The sequence below is a fragment of the Hevea brasiliensis genome, chromosome 16, assembly GCF_030052815.1.
Source record: "Hevea brasiliensis isolate MT/VB/25A 57/8 chromosome 16, ASM3005281v1, whole genome shotgun sequence".
NCBI lineage: Eukaryota > Viridiplantae > Streptophyta > Magnoliopsida > Malpighiales > Euphorbiaceae > Hevea > Hevea brasiliensis.
In genome coordinates, this window is record NC_079508.1 from 64,697,899 (window position 1) to 64,709,944 (window position 12,046).

The following is a 12,046-nucleotide window of genomic DNA, read 5'->3' on the forward strand; positions in this document are numbered from 1 at the left end:
TCCTATCATTTTTATATTTACAATAATTTCCTTGATTGATAAAAGATTAAATTATTCTAAATATTAAAATTACAGAAACTAATACTATGTTTGGGAACTTTTTAGAGGGGAAGGAAAATAATGAGAAAAAATAAGGAATAAAAATAAAAATAATTCTCCTTCCCCTTGTTTGGATCGAGAGAGGAAAATATTAGAGGAAAAGTTATTTTATGAATAATAAAATTATAACTTTGCCCTTAAATTTAAAAAAAAATTATAAAATATAGGGTTATATTTATAATTTTAAATATTTTCTTATTACTTTTTTTCTTATTTTTTAAAAAAGGTAGAAAATGGTAAAATATTTTTATTTTCCCTATAAATTTTCCTGTCTTCTTTATTTTCAATTTAATTTAAATAAAAATAATGAAAAATAAAGTTATTTTTTTCTTATATTTTTTTTTCTCTCTTCGTAAACATAGTGTAAACATAGTATAAAATGTGATATAGTGTAAAATTTAAATACTAAAATGTAATGTAATACAAAATTTATATAATAAATAATTAATTTTTTAAAATTTAAAAATTAAAATACAATATATAGCAAAACTTAAGACTTAAATTGTAAATTTCTCACAAATAAAATACATGCAGTAGTAGTACTGATGTCACACTCACACATGCAGGTGGAGGCCAGGAGGTGGCTTGAAAATCAAGGCTAAACATGCGGGGCAAATCACAAAATCCAATTAGATGATGATTAGTACATATAATTAAGGGAGAAGGAGAGAGAGAGAGAGAGATAAGGAATTGCTGTCAATTGATCAGTTCCATGCAGGGAATATGCAGAACATGCTGTATATTTCATGCTGCTTCACTGTCTCATCCTTTCTCACATTTACATCCTTCCCTTCTTCCTTGCTTGCTTCCTCTTCATCAGAGTTACTCTCTTCAATCCAAATCCCTCTCTCTCTCCATGTGCCACCCATGTGCTCTGTTTTCCTCTCTCTCTTCCAATTGAGGCTTTGCTGGCCCATATCACCTTCACATGCACCCATGGGGGAAGCCACTCTGCCCAAACCCAACTTGGCACCGCCCTTTTTCTCTTCTCGAATTGACTCAATTGCCCTCCAATTTTGGAATTTATCTAAATTACTTATCTATTTTAATAAAATCCAACTCAAATTTAAATTCATAAATTTTCGATTAAAATTAAAATTCACAATTTTTTAATTAAAATTCATAATTTTAAATTTGACTTTAATATTAATTAATAAAAAAATTAATAAATACCTCTTTTAAGTCCATAATTTCCGGTGAGAAAAGACTATTTTGGTAATATTTGAGGCGCTAAGGTGGGGAAGAAGAAATTGAATCTCTCAAGCGTGGAGCTTGGCCATGTGCCATTCCAGAAAGGCAGGCTTTTGCAGCCAAGACAGTCCTCTCTTTCAGTCCTCTTGGCTCGCAAGTTGCGCCCTCTTCCCGCTTCCAACTTTTCATGTGAAATACGAAATCGGTGTCGTTTTCCTTATGAAATTCCATTAACAAGTTTCACTTGTAAGAAAAATATCTGCATGAGTTTAAGGTCTACTTAGTTGTTGTGTTGATGAAATAATATCTGCATGACTAGGACATGATCCCACTAAATCAGGACCCCACGGTTTAATATCCTACGGCCCATCAACGACAGTTTTCGTGCTAAAGGATCTAGGCCTTTGAATCTGTCCTTCTTGGATATATATATATATATATATATATATATATATATATATATATATATATATATATATATATTTTAATTATTTTTAAAAAATATTAAACAATAAAACGCAATCTTATGAATATCCGAAAGAAAAAACAGCAATTAATGGAGGGAGGAAGAAAAGGAGAAAAGCAAAAAGGCCGTGGTGGCAATTTCGCAATAAACGAAGAAACCCAGGGGCAATATACGAACCCCATATTACTTAAACGATGAGTCCCTTCCTTCTTGCCCTATAACAGACCCGGCATTTCTTCTGTTTCCGCGTCTCTACTTACCCACACCATGAGCTCAGTCTCAAGGAATTCCAAGATTTCACTCAGAAAGACACCAAGAAGAAGGATAAGAAGAACTTCAACCTCTCAGAGAAGAAGACTACAGGCACGACGTGCTTGCAAAGCTCAAAGAAGCAGGCGTACCAGTGCCACCACCAAGGTCTCAGACAAGCTGGAGGCTCTCAAGAACCTCATCCCTGCCCACAATGGAGAGATTGTAAAGGCTGAGCAGTTGCTCCAAGAAACTGCGGATTACATTGTTCTCTTGAAGACCCAAGTCTTTGTTTTACAGAGATTGATCGACCTCTATGGATCTACCACTAGTACTACTGAAGGAGACACTAATTCTGTATTATAGTATCATGCTGATAATTTTATTAATGAACGAAAAAGAAGACAATTTTATTAATGAAAGAAAGAGAAGATCTCTTCTTGGTCTTTTCGATTTTTATTACATGGTTTTGTTTGGTTGAGGAGAAAGTGGAGGGAAACGGCAATGGAAGTTTTTGCAGTTTTTTTTTATATATAATTAAGTAGGACTCACAACCTTTTTAGAAGCTCCTGTGCTTGTGGGTTTTCCCAGATTTTCCTTCACTCACTCTTCATGTTATTGGCATCCAAAATACATACATACATATATACATATATAAATACACATCTCTTGTTTTCTTTAATTTTCTGGTATGTAATTTTCTTTAGTTAGCAATTATGTGTTGTTGTGACATTGAGAAGAATCCCAGTTTCTATAGCATTTGGATTTGAAAGTCTATAGTTTGGCCTTGTAGATTCCAAACAAATTATTTATTTAAGGGAAAAGAAAAAGATAGATATGTCCAAGACTGCAATTGTGTTTCTATTTTTTCGAACCAGGTAAGAATGCTAGAAATAGCTTGTTCTGTATGATTTGTTTTTCTCCAAAAATGGATTGAAGAGAAATAAGTGAGGTAGGGGCCGGCCGCTGCCAGACATATTAGCAGGGGATGCATAAGTATGGGAGAGGTAAGCCATTAAGCATGGCGACAGTCACTGAACATATTCACAGTTTGCACTGCAAAAGAGTAGGTGCATTCTGATACATTGGCATAACATCTGAGTGAAATTGGCAGCTTTGCCCTTGTCTCTCATGCCATACTGTGATTGTGATGATAGTGACTGCTTACTCTGCTGCCAAAGAAAACCCATGTGCTAAAGCCAAATTTTAAGGGCCTTTTGTGCCTTCTTTTTTCTATCTTTTTTTATTTTGGATTGGTGTTTCAGACTTCAGAGCGCAAACTCCCTCTGTGGATTACTGTAATTAATCATCTCCTAATATGGAATCATCACAATTAATGTCCTTAGTTCTTGCTATATATATGCAGTGCAAATATCCACTTTTAGGGTGAAGAGATTAATTAATGGGCATTTGATTTCCTTCTTCTATGTATTTTCTTGTGTTTGTGTAATAAATTACTGCCAATGGATGCCTTCTTTCTCTTTTTTTCAGTTTATTATTGTGTTATAATGTACATAAACAAAGGTGGTCTTTTTTTAATACTGAATCTCTCAATACATGGAATAAAGCTGCAATTCCAAGCACCACACCTTAATTAGATCTCCCACTCACCCAAAAGTGATGAGCCATGATATCAATAGTACATTGCTTTGCATTGCACTATGATGTAAAAGATGAGTAGACAAACTTACAACTACACAATATTTACATGCTCATCTTCATCTATTTATGCAAATTAAGAACTAGTAGAAATTTGGCTATAAATGATATATAATGTATCATTTATTTCTTATAGTTGAATGCTGATTGATGTCTCCCTTTTTGTTATTTATAATTAATAGAATAACTTTTCCCTTCCAATTAATATTAACTCTTGAAATTGTGGTTATTCTTCCATGCATGCCACCTACACATAGTCTAAAGAGAGTTATGGTTTTTTTTTTTAATTATTATTTAATTCCTATATTTTAAAATTTTAGGGCCAACTGAACAAGACTATTAATCTTCTTTAAACGTTCATATATACACTCTTTTGATATTCTTTAACTTTATTTTTCAAAAAGGCTAGGGAAGGTACAGGCAATTCAACTGAAATTTCAACTTTCAACATTTCAAATTTAAATCTTTTCAAGAGGGTGCCTAGTAAAATTTTAATAAAAATTATCTATTTTTATTTTTTTAATATACAATTCAATTAAAATTACGTAAATTATTAACGTTATGAATTAGATTTATGCAACAAGTGATCTCAATATGATTAACTATTATCTCTTTTATTTATTTATTTATTTGTTATAATAGAGACTTACAGCCTAATATTAGATGATTTTCTCAATTTAAGCAAGGTTTTAATAATTTTGAATTTCTCTCTTTTTAAGGAAATAAAGAAAAAAAAATGGACAGGGCCATCTCAATTTTTTTTTTTAGAATATGGACATCTCAAGTTTTAATAATCCTATAAATAATAGAATAATAATCCCTCTGGCTACTTGAACAGAGTCCACAAATTTAATTGACGTATAAAAATTTTTTATTTATTAAAAATTATAGTTTTAATTATTTATGATTAAAGATGATTTTAATATTATTGAATTAAAATTATTAATAAATAATAACATTTTTTTTCAACAAAAAATTTGTCACTAAGAATTTTAAATTCGTTGCCAAAATAAATCAGAGCTCAAAAAATTTCAGTCTAAGCACCGTTGCTAAGAATTTTGGTGACCAAATTTCGCTTTTCGTCGCTAAATTTTAAGTATCATTAACTCATCGCAAAACATTAACTCCTATTTAGAATCTAAAATTTAAAAAAAAAATTAAATTGATTTTTTAAATTAATTTCTATATTTAAAAAGATATAATTAATTTTTTTTAATTTTAAAATATAAAAATTAAGTATATATGATAATTTATTTAAATATTTTATTGCAAATAATTTATTTCAAAGTAAGTCTACGTGTCAAAATTTACAGTACAATTTATCTCTTTTATGTATAAAATTCGCAATTTTATAGTTATAATTAATATATATAATTTCCAGAAAAAAAAAAAAGGAATTGCATGAGGCGACGACACTGTTAAATGTCATATCGTTTCTAAGCTATTGAATGTCGACAACGAAAACGAAATGGAAATAAATATCTCTAGCATTAATTGAACAAAATTCCTTTCTTATTGTGCTGGAATTACAATGGCATAATATATGGCCTCTCTGTGTGGCTATTCTATCTTGAAACCCTTGTGGTTAGGCGTTTGTCTCGCTGATAATATCTGGCCTCACAACCCACAAGAATGCCGATTCTTGAAGTTGGGTTTCATCAAAAACAGTAAAGCTGCCAAATGCAACATAAATGACTGATTTGGGTGGTTGTTGGTCTAGCCATTTCATGCAAGTTGAAATTGGTATAATCTCTGAGGTCAATGTGAATGGCAATGCTCCAGGCTCAAGATCATATGCTGAGTTACAAATTTTCCGGTCTGCCATTTTCGTAATCTTGATGGTTTTAAACGTAAGATCAAATATCATTTTCTGTATGGTTGGTCAAGTCACAAATGCGGGTCCATATAATAATTGCAGTTTTCTTGACAGGCATTGCTGGAGTCAACTGAATCATTTGGTTCTTCAGCGAGTTCCTTAACAGAGTGAAAATTTATAAAGAACTGCACGTCTTCCCAGTGAACTTTTAATCCTACTTTACAAGGTCTAATGTGGAAATGCCAAAATATGCTGTGTTTAGTTAATCATCAGAGTACGTTCATTTATCACTTCCAAGAATCCTATTTTGCACGCCATTTGTTTGAGTAATGTACGGTGAATAATTTGTGGATCATTTTTGTAAGTTATCCCTAAAAACATCAAGGTTATTTCTGTTTGTGTCTCTTGTAATGCATATGGTGCAGGCCTGCAGGGTTGCAAACTCAGGCTTACCCTTCCCTTGGACAAAAGAAAAAAAAAGCTGATTATTTAAATTTCATTAAATGAAATTTTTTTACTATATTTTTTTATTGTGTCAGAACCATACTCTTTCATCAGCTATGACACAAGTAAACTTTTTGTCTTCTAATGTATTGATCATGTCCAAGAGTTCCTCTAGCTTCCAGGCATGACCTGATAAATTCCTTCAGTCACCTTTCCCAGCTAATTCCTATCCTCCCAAGGTTCCATCCCATCTGGGATGAGACGAGATTAATCTGATCACCAAGATAAGGCTTCTCTGCCAATGCATTCAAGACCTCCTCTGATTTTACTCTGTGTTAACAAATGTGACTCTAAATCTTTGTTTTGCTAAGCATTGTGACAGTTCCATGAAGGGAATCACACGGCCTTGTGCTGGATAAGGTATGACTAAAATATGTGGTTTGACCATATTTCTTTTAGTAGGTCATTTTCCCCCCTCACTTTTAGCAGGTGTTAGATGTTATTTCATAACCCAATGTGCTTTAGATAGGAGAAATGGCTTAATTGATGAGCCAATGCTCCTTAACTGTCTCCTAGTGTATTGGCGCGCATTTGAACCTTGAAGCTAAAATCTCCCATCATTGTCTTTCTAACTAGGTAATAACTTACTTGTTCTTTTGTTATGGACTTATTTGCTACTGTTTGGCTTATGCATTTGTTTCTATGGTGGTAAGCTGGTTACTAAGTTTCGTTTTGTTGTTTCTTCTGTTCATTTCATGCTTAATGTCTTTATCAATCATTTTTGTAGAGTACTACAAAGACACATTAGAGACGTTGCTGCTTAAAACAACTGGGCTCCTTTCAATTAAGTACCTTTCACTGTGAAATCTACCAAGGACATTCTTTATCATGTACATTAATTTTGCGATGCTAGCATCAAAATTTGAGCCTGCCTTTCGAGACATTACTATGCTGTATACTTGACATGGCAACACTTCACTTGCTACTGATAAAACCCAATTTGGATATTTTAAAGAAATAGTAAATTTGGCTATTGCCTAAATGGATTCAAAACGTGAACTAGGGGCCACCATGCTATTACATTAAGCTCTTTTTTTTTTTTGGTCCAAGCATTAAGCCTTTCCTTAGTTCACAAAATAGGATGAAGTAATATGGAAATAGAATATTTATTCTCAATATGTAAGTTCAAATGTAAATGTGGATTATTTATTCCATATTGCTACTTAACAATCTCAAATTTAATTGGAATTTGAAACATGGATAGTTACTTTACGGAACAGCTATTCCACATAAAAACAAAGAATAGCCATTCCATGGACATGGAATATATTTTCTTTCTTATTCTATTCTATTCCATAAACCAAGAAAAAAACTTATATACAAATGAGTAAGCTAAACAATTTTTAAGAGCATGGATACAACTTTCCAAAGATGGCTAAAATAGATTTTCTTTTTTTTTTGGATAAATCAGCACACATACCATTTAAGAGCATGGAAATGGCGTCATTAATATTTCTTCTTCCTCCTTTTTCTTAAGGGGGCTCGAACTTTGGTTCTTACCCAAGTTGAGAGGTGCATTTACCATAAGCCTGCTGGAAAACAATCAAAATGACTGTGATAGCTTCATGTTTTTGTGCTTTTTATTATTTGTAATTGAATTGCCTCTCAAAGTTATGACCTGGGAATTTGCTTCTATCAACTATATAATTTTTCTCACTTCCATTGTAGAGTCTATTTAAGATTGGGATTAGATGAATTTGAACACCCATATCACCTTCTCAGTGAAGCATACATGACTTGCTTTCTTGCAATTGAACTCAGCATTATTATATTAGGCACTTGTGCAACTGTTGGATGGTTGAACCTATGCTGATGGAGGTTGGGAAAACTGGCTGAGAAGCCAATGCCCGTTTGCTCCAAGTTTCCTTTTTTTTTTCTTTTACAAAGTTTGTTGATAATATATATATATATATATATATATATATATATATATATATATATATATAGACACACACACACACACATATATATAGCCCCTTCTTTCATTTGGACTTTGTTTTCCTGTGTCACCTCGATAGCCTTGTGTTGCATGTATCAGAGGCCCAATGTTGCAGTTGACTATATTCTGTTAAGAATGGCCTCTGACAGTTATCTTTGAAATTGAAATTACTGAAGGAAATGCATTTTATGTTGTTTGTACTGAGACCATGCATTGTTAATATCACCAGGTTACAAAGTCATTTAAGTCAACAACACAGACAGAAATTAAAAGAAAAAGATTCATGTTCAAACAAGCCATTAACTACGTGCTTAAGCCTTCATCCATGCAATGAAATTATTGAAATTCTTGCTGGAATAACCTCCTTCTCGAACACTTTTCATGGCTTTTTCTTTGAATTCTGCAGCCCTTGCAGTTATATTTTCATCACTCAGAACTTGCTCCACCTTATTCTTAATTTCTTCTCGCATGATGATCCCACTTTCATTGCGGTTAAACGTCAATCCCACCTTCCAAACATCAGTAATGTAACTTTCATTAAGGAATTGGTCCGCAAAGTATGGCCAGCACAAGAAAGGGACCCCATTGGCGACGCCTTCCATGGTGGAGTTCCAACCACAATGGCTCAAGAAGCAGGCTATAGAAGGGTGACTGAGAACCTTCTGCTGAGGTGCCCATTCAACCATCTGCCCACGGGTGGCTACTCTCTCTTGAAATCCTTCTGGGTAGGCATTTGTGTCACTGGTAATATCTGGCCTCACAGCCCACAAGAATGGCCTACAGGAGATTTCAAGTCCTATGCTAATTCTTGGAATTGGCTTTTGTCAAAAATAGTGAAGCTGCCAAATGCAACATATATGACCGATTTGAGTGGTTGTTGGTCCAGCCATTTCAAACAATTTGAATCTTCTGGCCAGAAGTGTCCAACTGAATCTCCTTCTCGACTGCCTGCCAGAAGTGGTCCTATAGGTAGAATCTTTGGGGCCAAAGTAAATGCTCCAGGCTCAAAGTCATGTGCTGAATTACAAAGTATCCAGTCTGCCACTTTCACAGCGTTGTTGTTTTTAATCGAGACATCAACAATAATTTTCTGCGTGGTCAAGTCACCAACGCAAGTCCATATCAAATTTGCACTGTTCATGGCCGGCATTGCTGAAGCCAACTGAATCATCTGGTTCTTCAGTGGAGTTCCTTAATTGAATTAAAATTTAAAATTTGATAATGGAAATAGATTGATGAATGGCTTATTTAGGGAACCATTTGTCCTACTTTACAAGGTCTTAATATGGAACGTAAGAAAGGATATGTTAATAACTTAATTTGTTTGGAATAATCTGAAAATACAAGATTACTTCAAATCATTAACAATGTTTTGCAGAATTCAGATTATTCAATATTTATTAAATATTAATCTAAATAGCTTATTTATATTCTTCTATTCTAGAGCTGCATTGTGTTTTTAACTCTGATTTTATCCCAATTTTTATCAATTGAAATTTTGTTTCCTATGTTAATTAAAGTAATGCATATTGCAGTGGAAATGGGGTGTAATGGAGGTACTCACCATTGCTATCAATGATTCCATCATCAATTAGCTTCTGAATAGAAAATAACGAGGTCAGCAGGGCTGCTGATGCAGGCCAAAAGGCAACCCGGCGGATTTTCATCTTCTCTGCCACTTCAAGAGCCCAACCCATAGTCTCATCAGCAATTATACAAGTAATTTTTTCATCCTCTGATGCATTGATCCTGTCAATGAGATCCTCCAGCTTCCCAGGCATGACCTCGAAAATTGCTTTAGTTAACTTCACCAGCTCATTCCTATCCTCCCAGTGTTCCATCCCATCTGGGATTGAAACCAGACTAATTTGATCCCCAAAATAATCCTGCTCTGCCAATGCATTCATAACCCTCCTATGATTATACTCTGTGTTCACAAATGTGACTTTGAATCCATGTTTAACTAAGCACTGTGAGAGTTCCATCAAAGGAATCACATGGCCTTGTGCTGGATAAGGTATGGCTACAACGTGTGGTTTGCCCATATCTTTTCCTTAGTTTTTTTAGTCACTTTTTGAAGGTTTCATACTGCTTTATGTACGCATAGAAAAGGTGACTGAATCCACTAATCCAGGAGCCAATCCTCATGATTGTCTTCATGTGCATCATGCTCGTTAGAATCTTGTAGTTGGGTATCTTCCATCCTAGTTTTACTTTTCTAATTACGTTATTAATATTTGTTCTTGTCCTATCGACTTATATGTATTTGTTTGGTTTATTTATTTGTTTCTGCACTTATTCTGAAGTTTCATCCTGTTGTTATTTGTGTTCATTCCATGCTTCATGTATGGACTTGTATGCATTTGTTTGGTTTATTTATATGTTTCTGTACTTATTCTGAAGTTTAGTCCTGTTGTTTTTGGTGTTCATTCCATGCTTCATGTCTCCATCAGTAATTCTTGTAGAGGATCACAAGGATACATTGGAGAACTTGCAGATTTAAAATCACATGGACGTGACTTCCTTCCAGTAAGTGAACTTTCACTGTAAAAACTAGCAAAGACATTGTCATAAACGTTAATTTTTTTTATGATATTAGCATAAATACCTCACCCAGCAATTCATGGTCATCCATTCTGTTTATACATATAAGCATTATAATTATATCATATTGATGCATTGGCTATGCTTCAAATAAACTTGACATAGCAACCCTTATTTACTACTACTCGCTCAGCAATTCACATCTCACATGGCAACACTCAGCAAGAACAGGGCCTGGGGGCTGATGTATACAGCTGCAACTGTAAGACAAGCTGTTATATGCAACACCTTGTTATATGGGATAAATTTTAACAATTGTCTCTGAACTTATATAGTTGTAACAGTATAGTCCTTTAACTTTATAATATAACATAAAATTCCCTTAAATTTCAAATTTTACACAGTAAAATCCCTCTGATTATTGATTTTTCAGTTAGATGCTGATGTGAACAGATCCAGCATAGCGCTTAGTCAATATTTTTATTTCTTTTCTTATGCAAAGTATAAAATTATTCTCTCTACACATGAAAAATTATTTTCTCTATAGAGAGTAGAAGGATTCAATTTACACATGACTTGAGAGAGAAAGTGAAATGATGACTAAGCGTTACGCTGAAATTGTTTAGGATAACGTCTAACTGAAAAACTGGTGATTTGATATTAGAGGGATTTTGTTGTGCAAAATTTGAAAGTTGAGGGGGTTTTATGTTACATTTTTAAATTTAAGGACTGTAGTGTTACAACTATATAAGTTCAAGGACAATTGTTAAATTCTACCTTGTTATATTCAAGAAGAGAACTTTGTTTCAAGGTGACTCTTTCCTCCTTTCTCATAATCTTTCCCTTCACAATATCATTCAGATTAAATTTCTTTTTCTTCAAGTGTAACTTCTCTCCTGAGAGGACGTTTAATGAAATCCTAAGGCCTATTGTCCGAGCCCAAATCCCAAGGGCCAAATTAACAAACCCAAAGTTCGTAAATGATGCCCAGATGATCTTTGGCCTATCAACCCATGGTCTAAGTCCAAATCTTAAGGCCTAAATTAACATTAACAAAAAAAATTAAATAATTACTTAAAAATGATAACTTATAATATAATCCCTTCGAACTAATGTACAATTTAAGCAAATTAATTTAGTCTTTAATATTTTAATAGATTTATAAATTAATCTTAACATTAAAATTTTAATTAAATTACCATTAATTTTAGCAAAAATAACTAAAATACTCTTATCTCTATTTTCAATTTGAAAATAATTTAGTCACTAAAATTTTATTTTATTAACAATTTAGTATTTGAGATTTGTTTTATTAATAATTTAGTTTTTATATTTTAAATATGATCTCACTAAGTTAAAAAATTTTAAATTTAAATTGTTATTATTAAAAATATAAATTAATTACTTTAAAATCCTTAAAATTTTTTATTAATTACAAAATATCCATATATTTTACATATCGATCCTTGAACTTTGTAACTATTTACAAATCAACCTTATAATTTTACAAATAATTATGATTTTAATAATATATAAATAATTATATATATATATATATATATATATATATATATATATA

The 12,046-nt window shown here is 32.6% G+C and overlaps 1 protein-coding gene, 1 long non-coding RNA gene and 1 pseudogene across 2 annotated transcripts; 2 read left to right on the top strand and 1 right to left on the bottom strand.

Annotated features, from left to right (window-relative positions):
* The first annotated feature begins 1,962 nt into the window (after nt 1-1,962).
* LOC110658865 (uncharacterized) lies at nt 1,963-2,467 on the top strand. Its single transcript, XM_021816628.2, has one exon. It carries the CDS (start codon nt 2,024-2,026, stop codon nt 2,369-2,371), a length of 348 nt encoding a protein of 115 aa, XP_021672320.2. The 5' UTR covers nt 1,963-2,023; the 3' UTR covers nt 2,372-2,467.
* A 2,613-nt stretch (nt 2,468-5,080) lies between these two features.
* LOC110658866 (uncharacterized) lies at nt 5,081-5,883 on the top strand. The gene is made up of 2 exons (XR_002495661.2): nt 5,081-5,514; nt 5,595-5,883. It is a non-coding gene; the product is annotated as an uncharacterized LOC110658866 (long non-coding RNA).
* A 2,306-nt stretch (nt 5,884-8,189) lies between these two features.
* On the bottom strand, nt 8,190-9,968 carry LOC110658868 (UDP-glycosyltransferase 83A1-like; annotated as a pseudogene).
* Nucleotides 9,969-12,046: the final 2,078 nt, after the last annotated feature.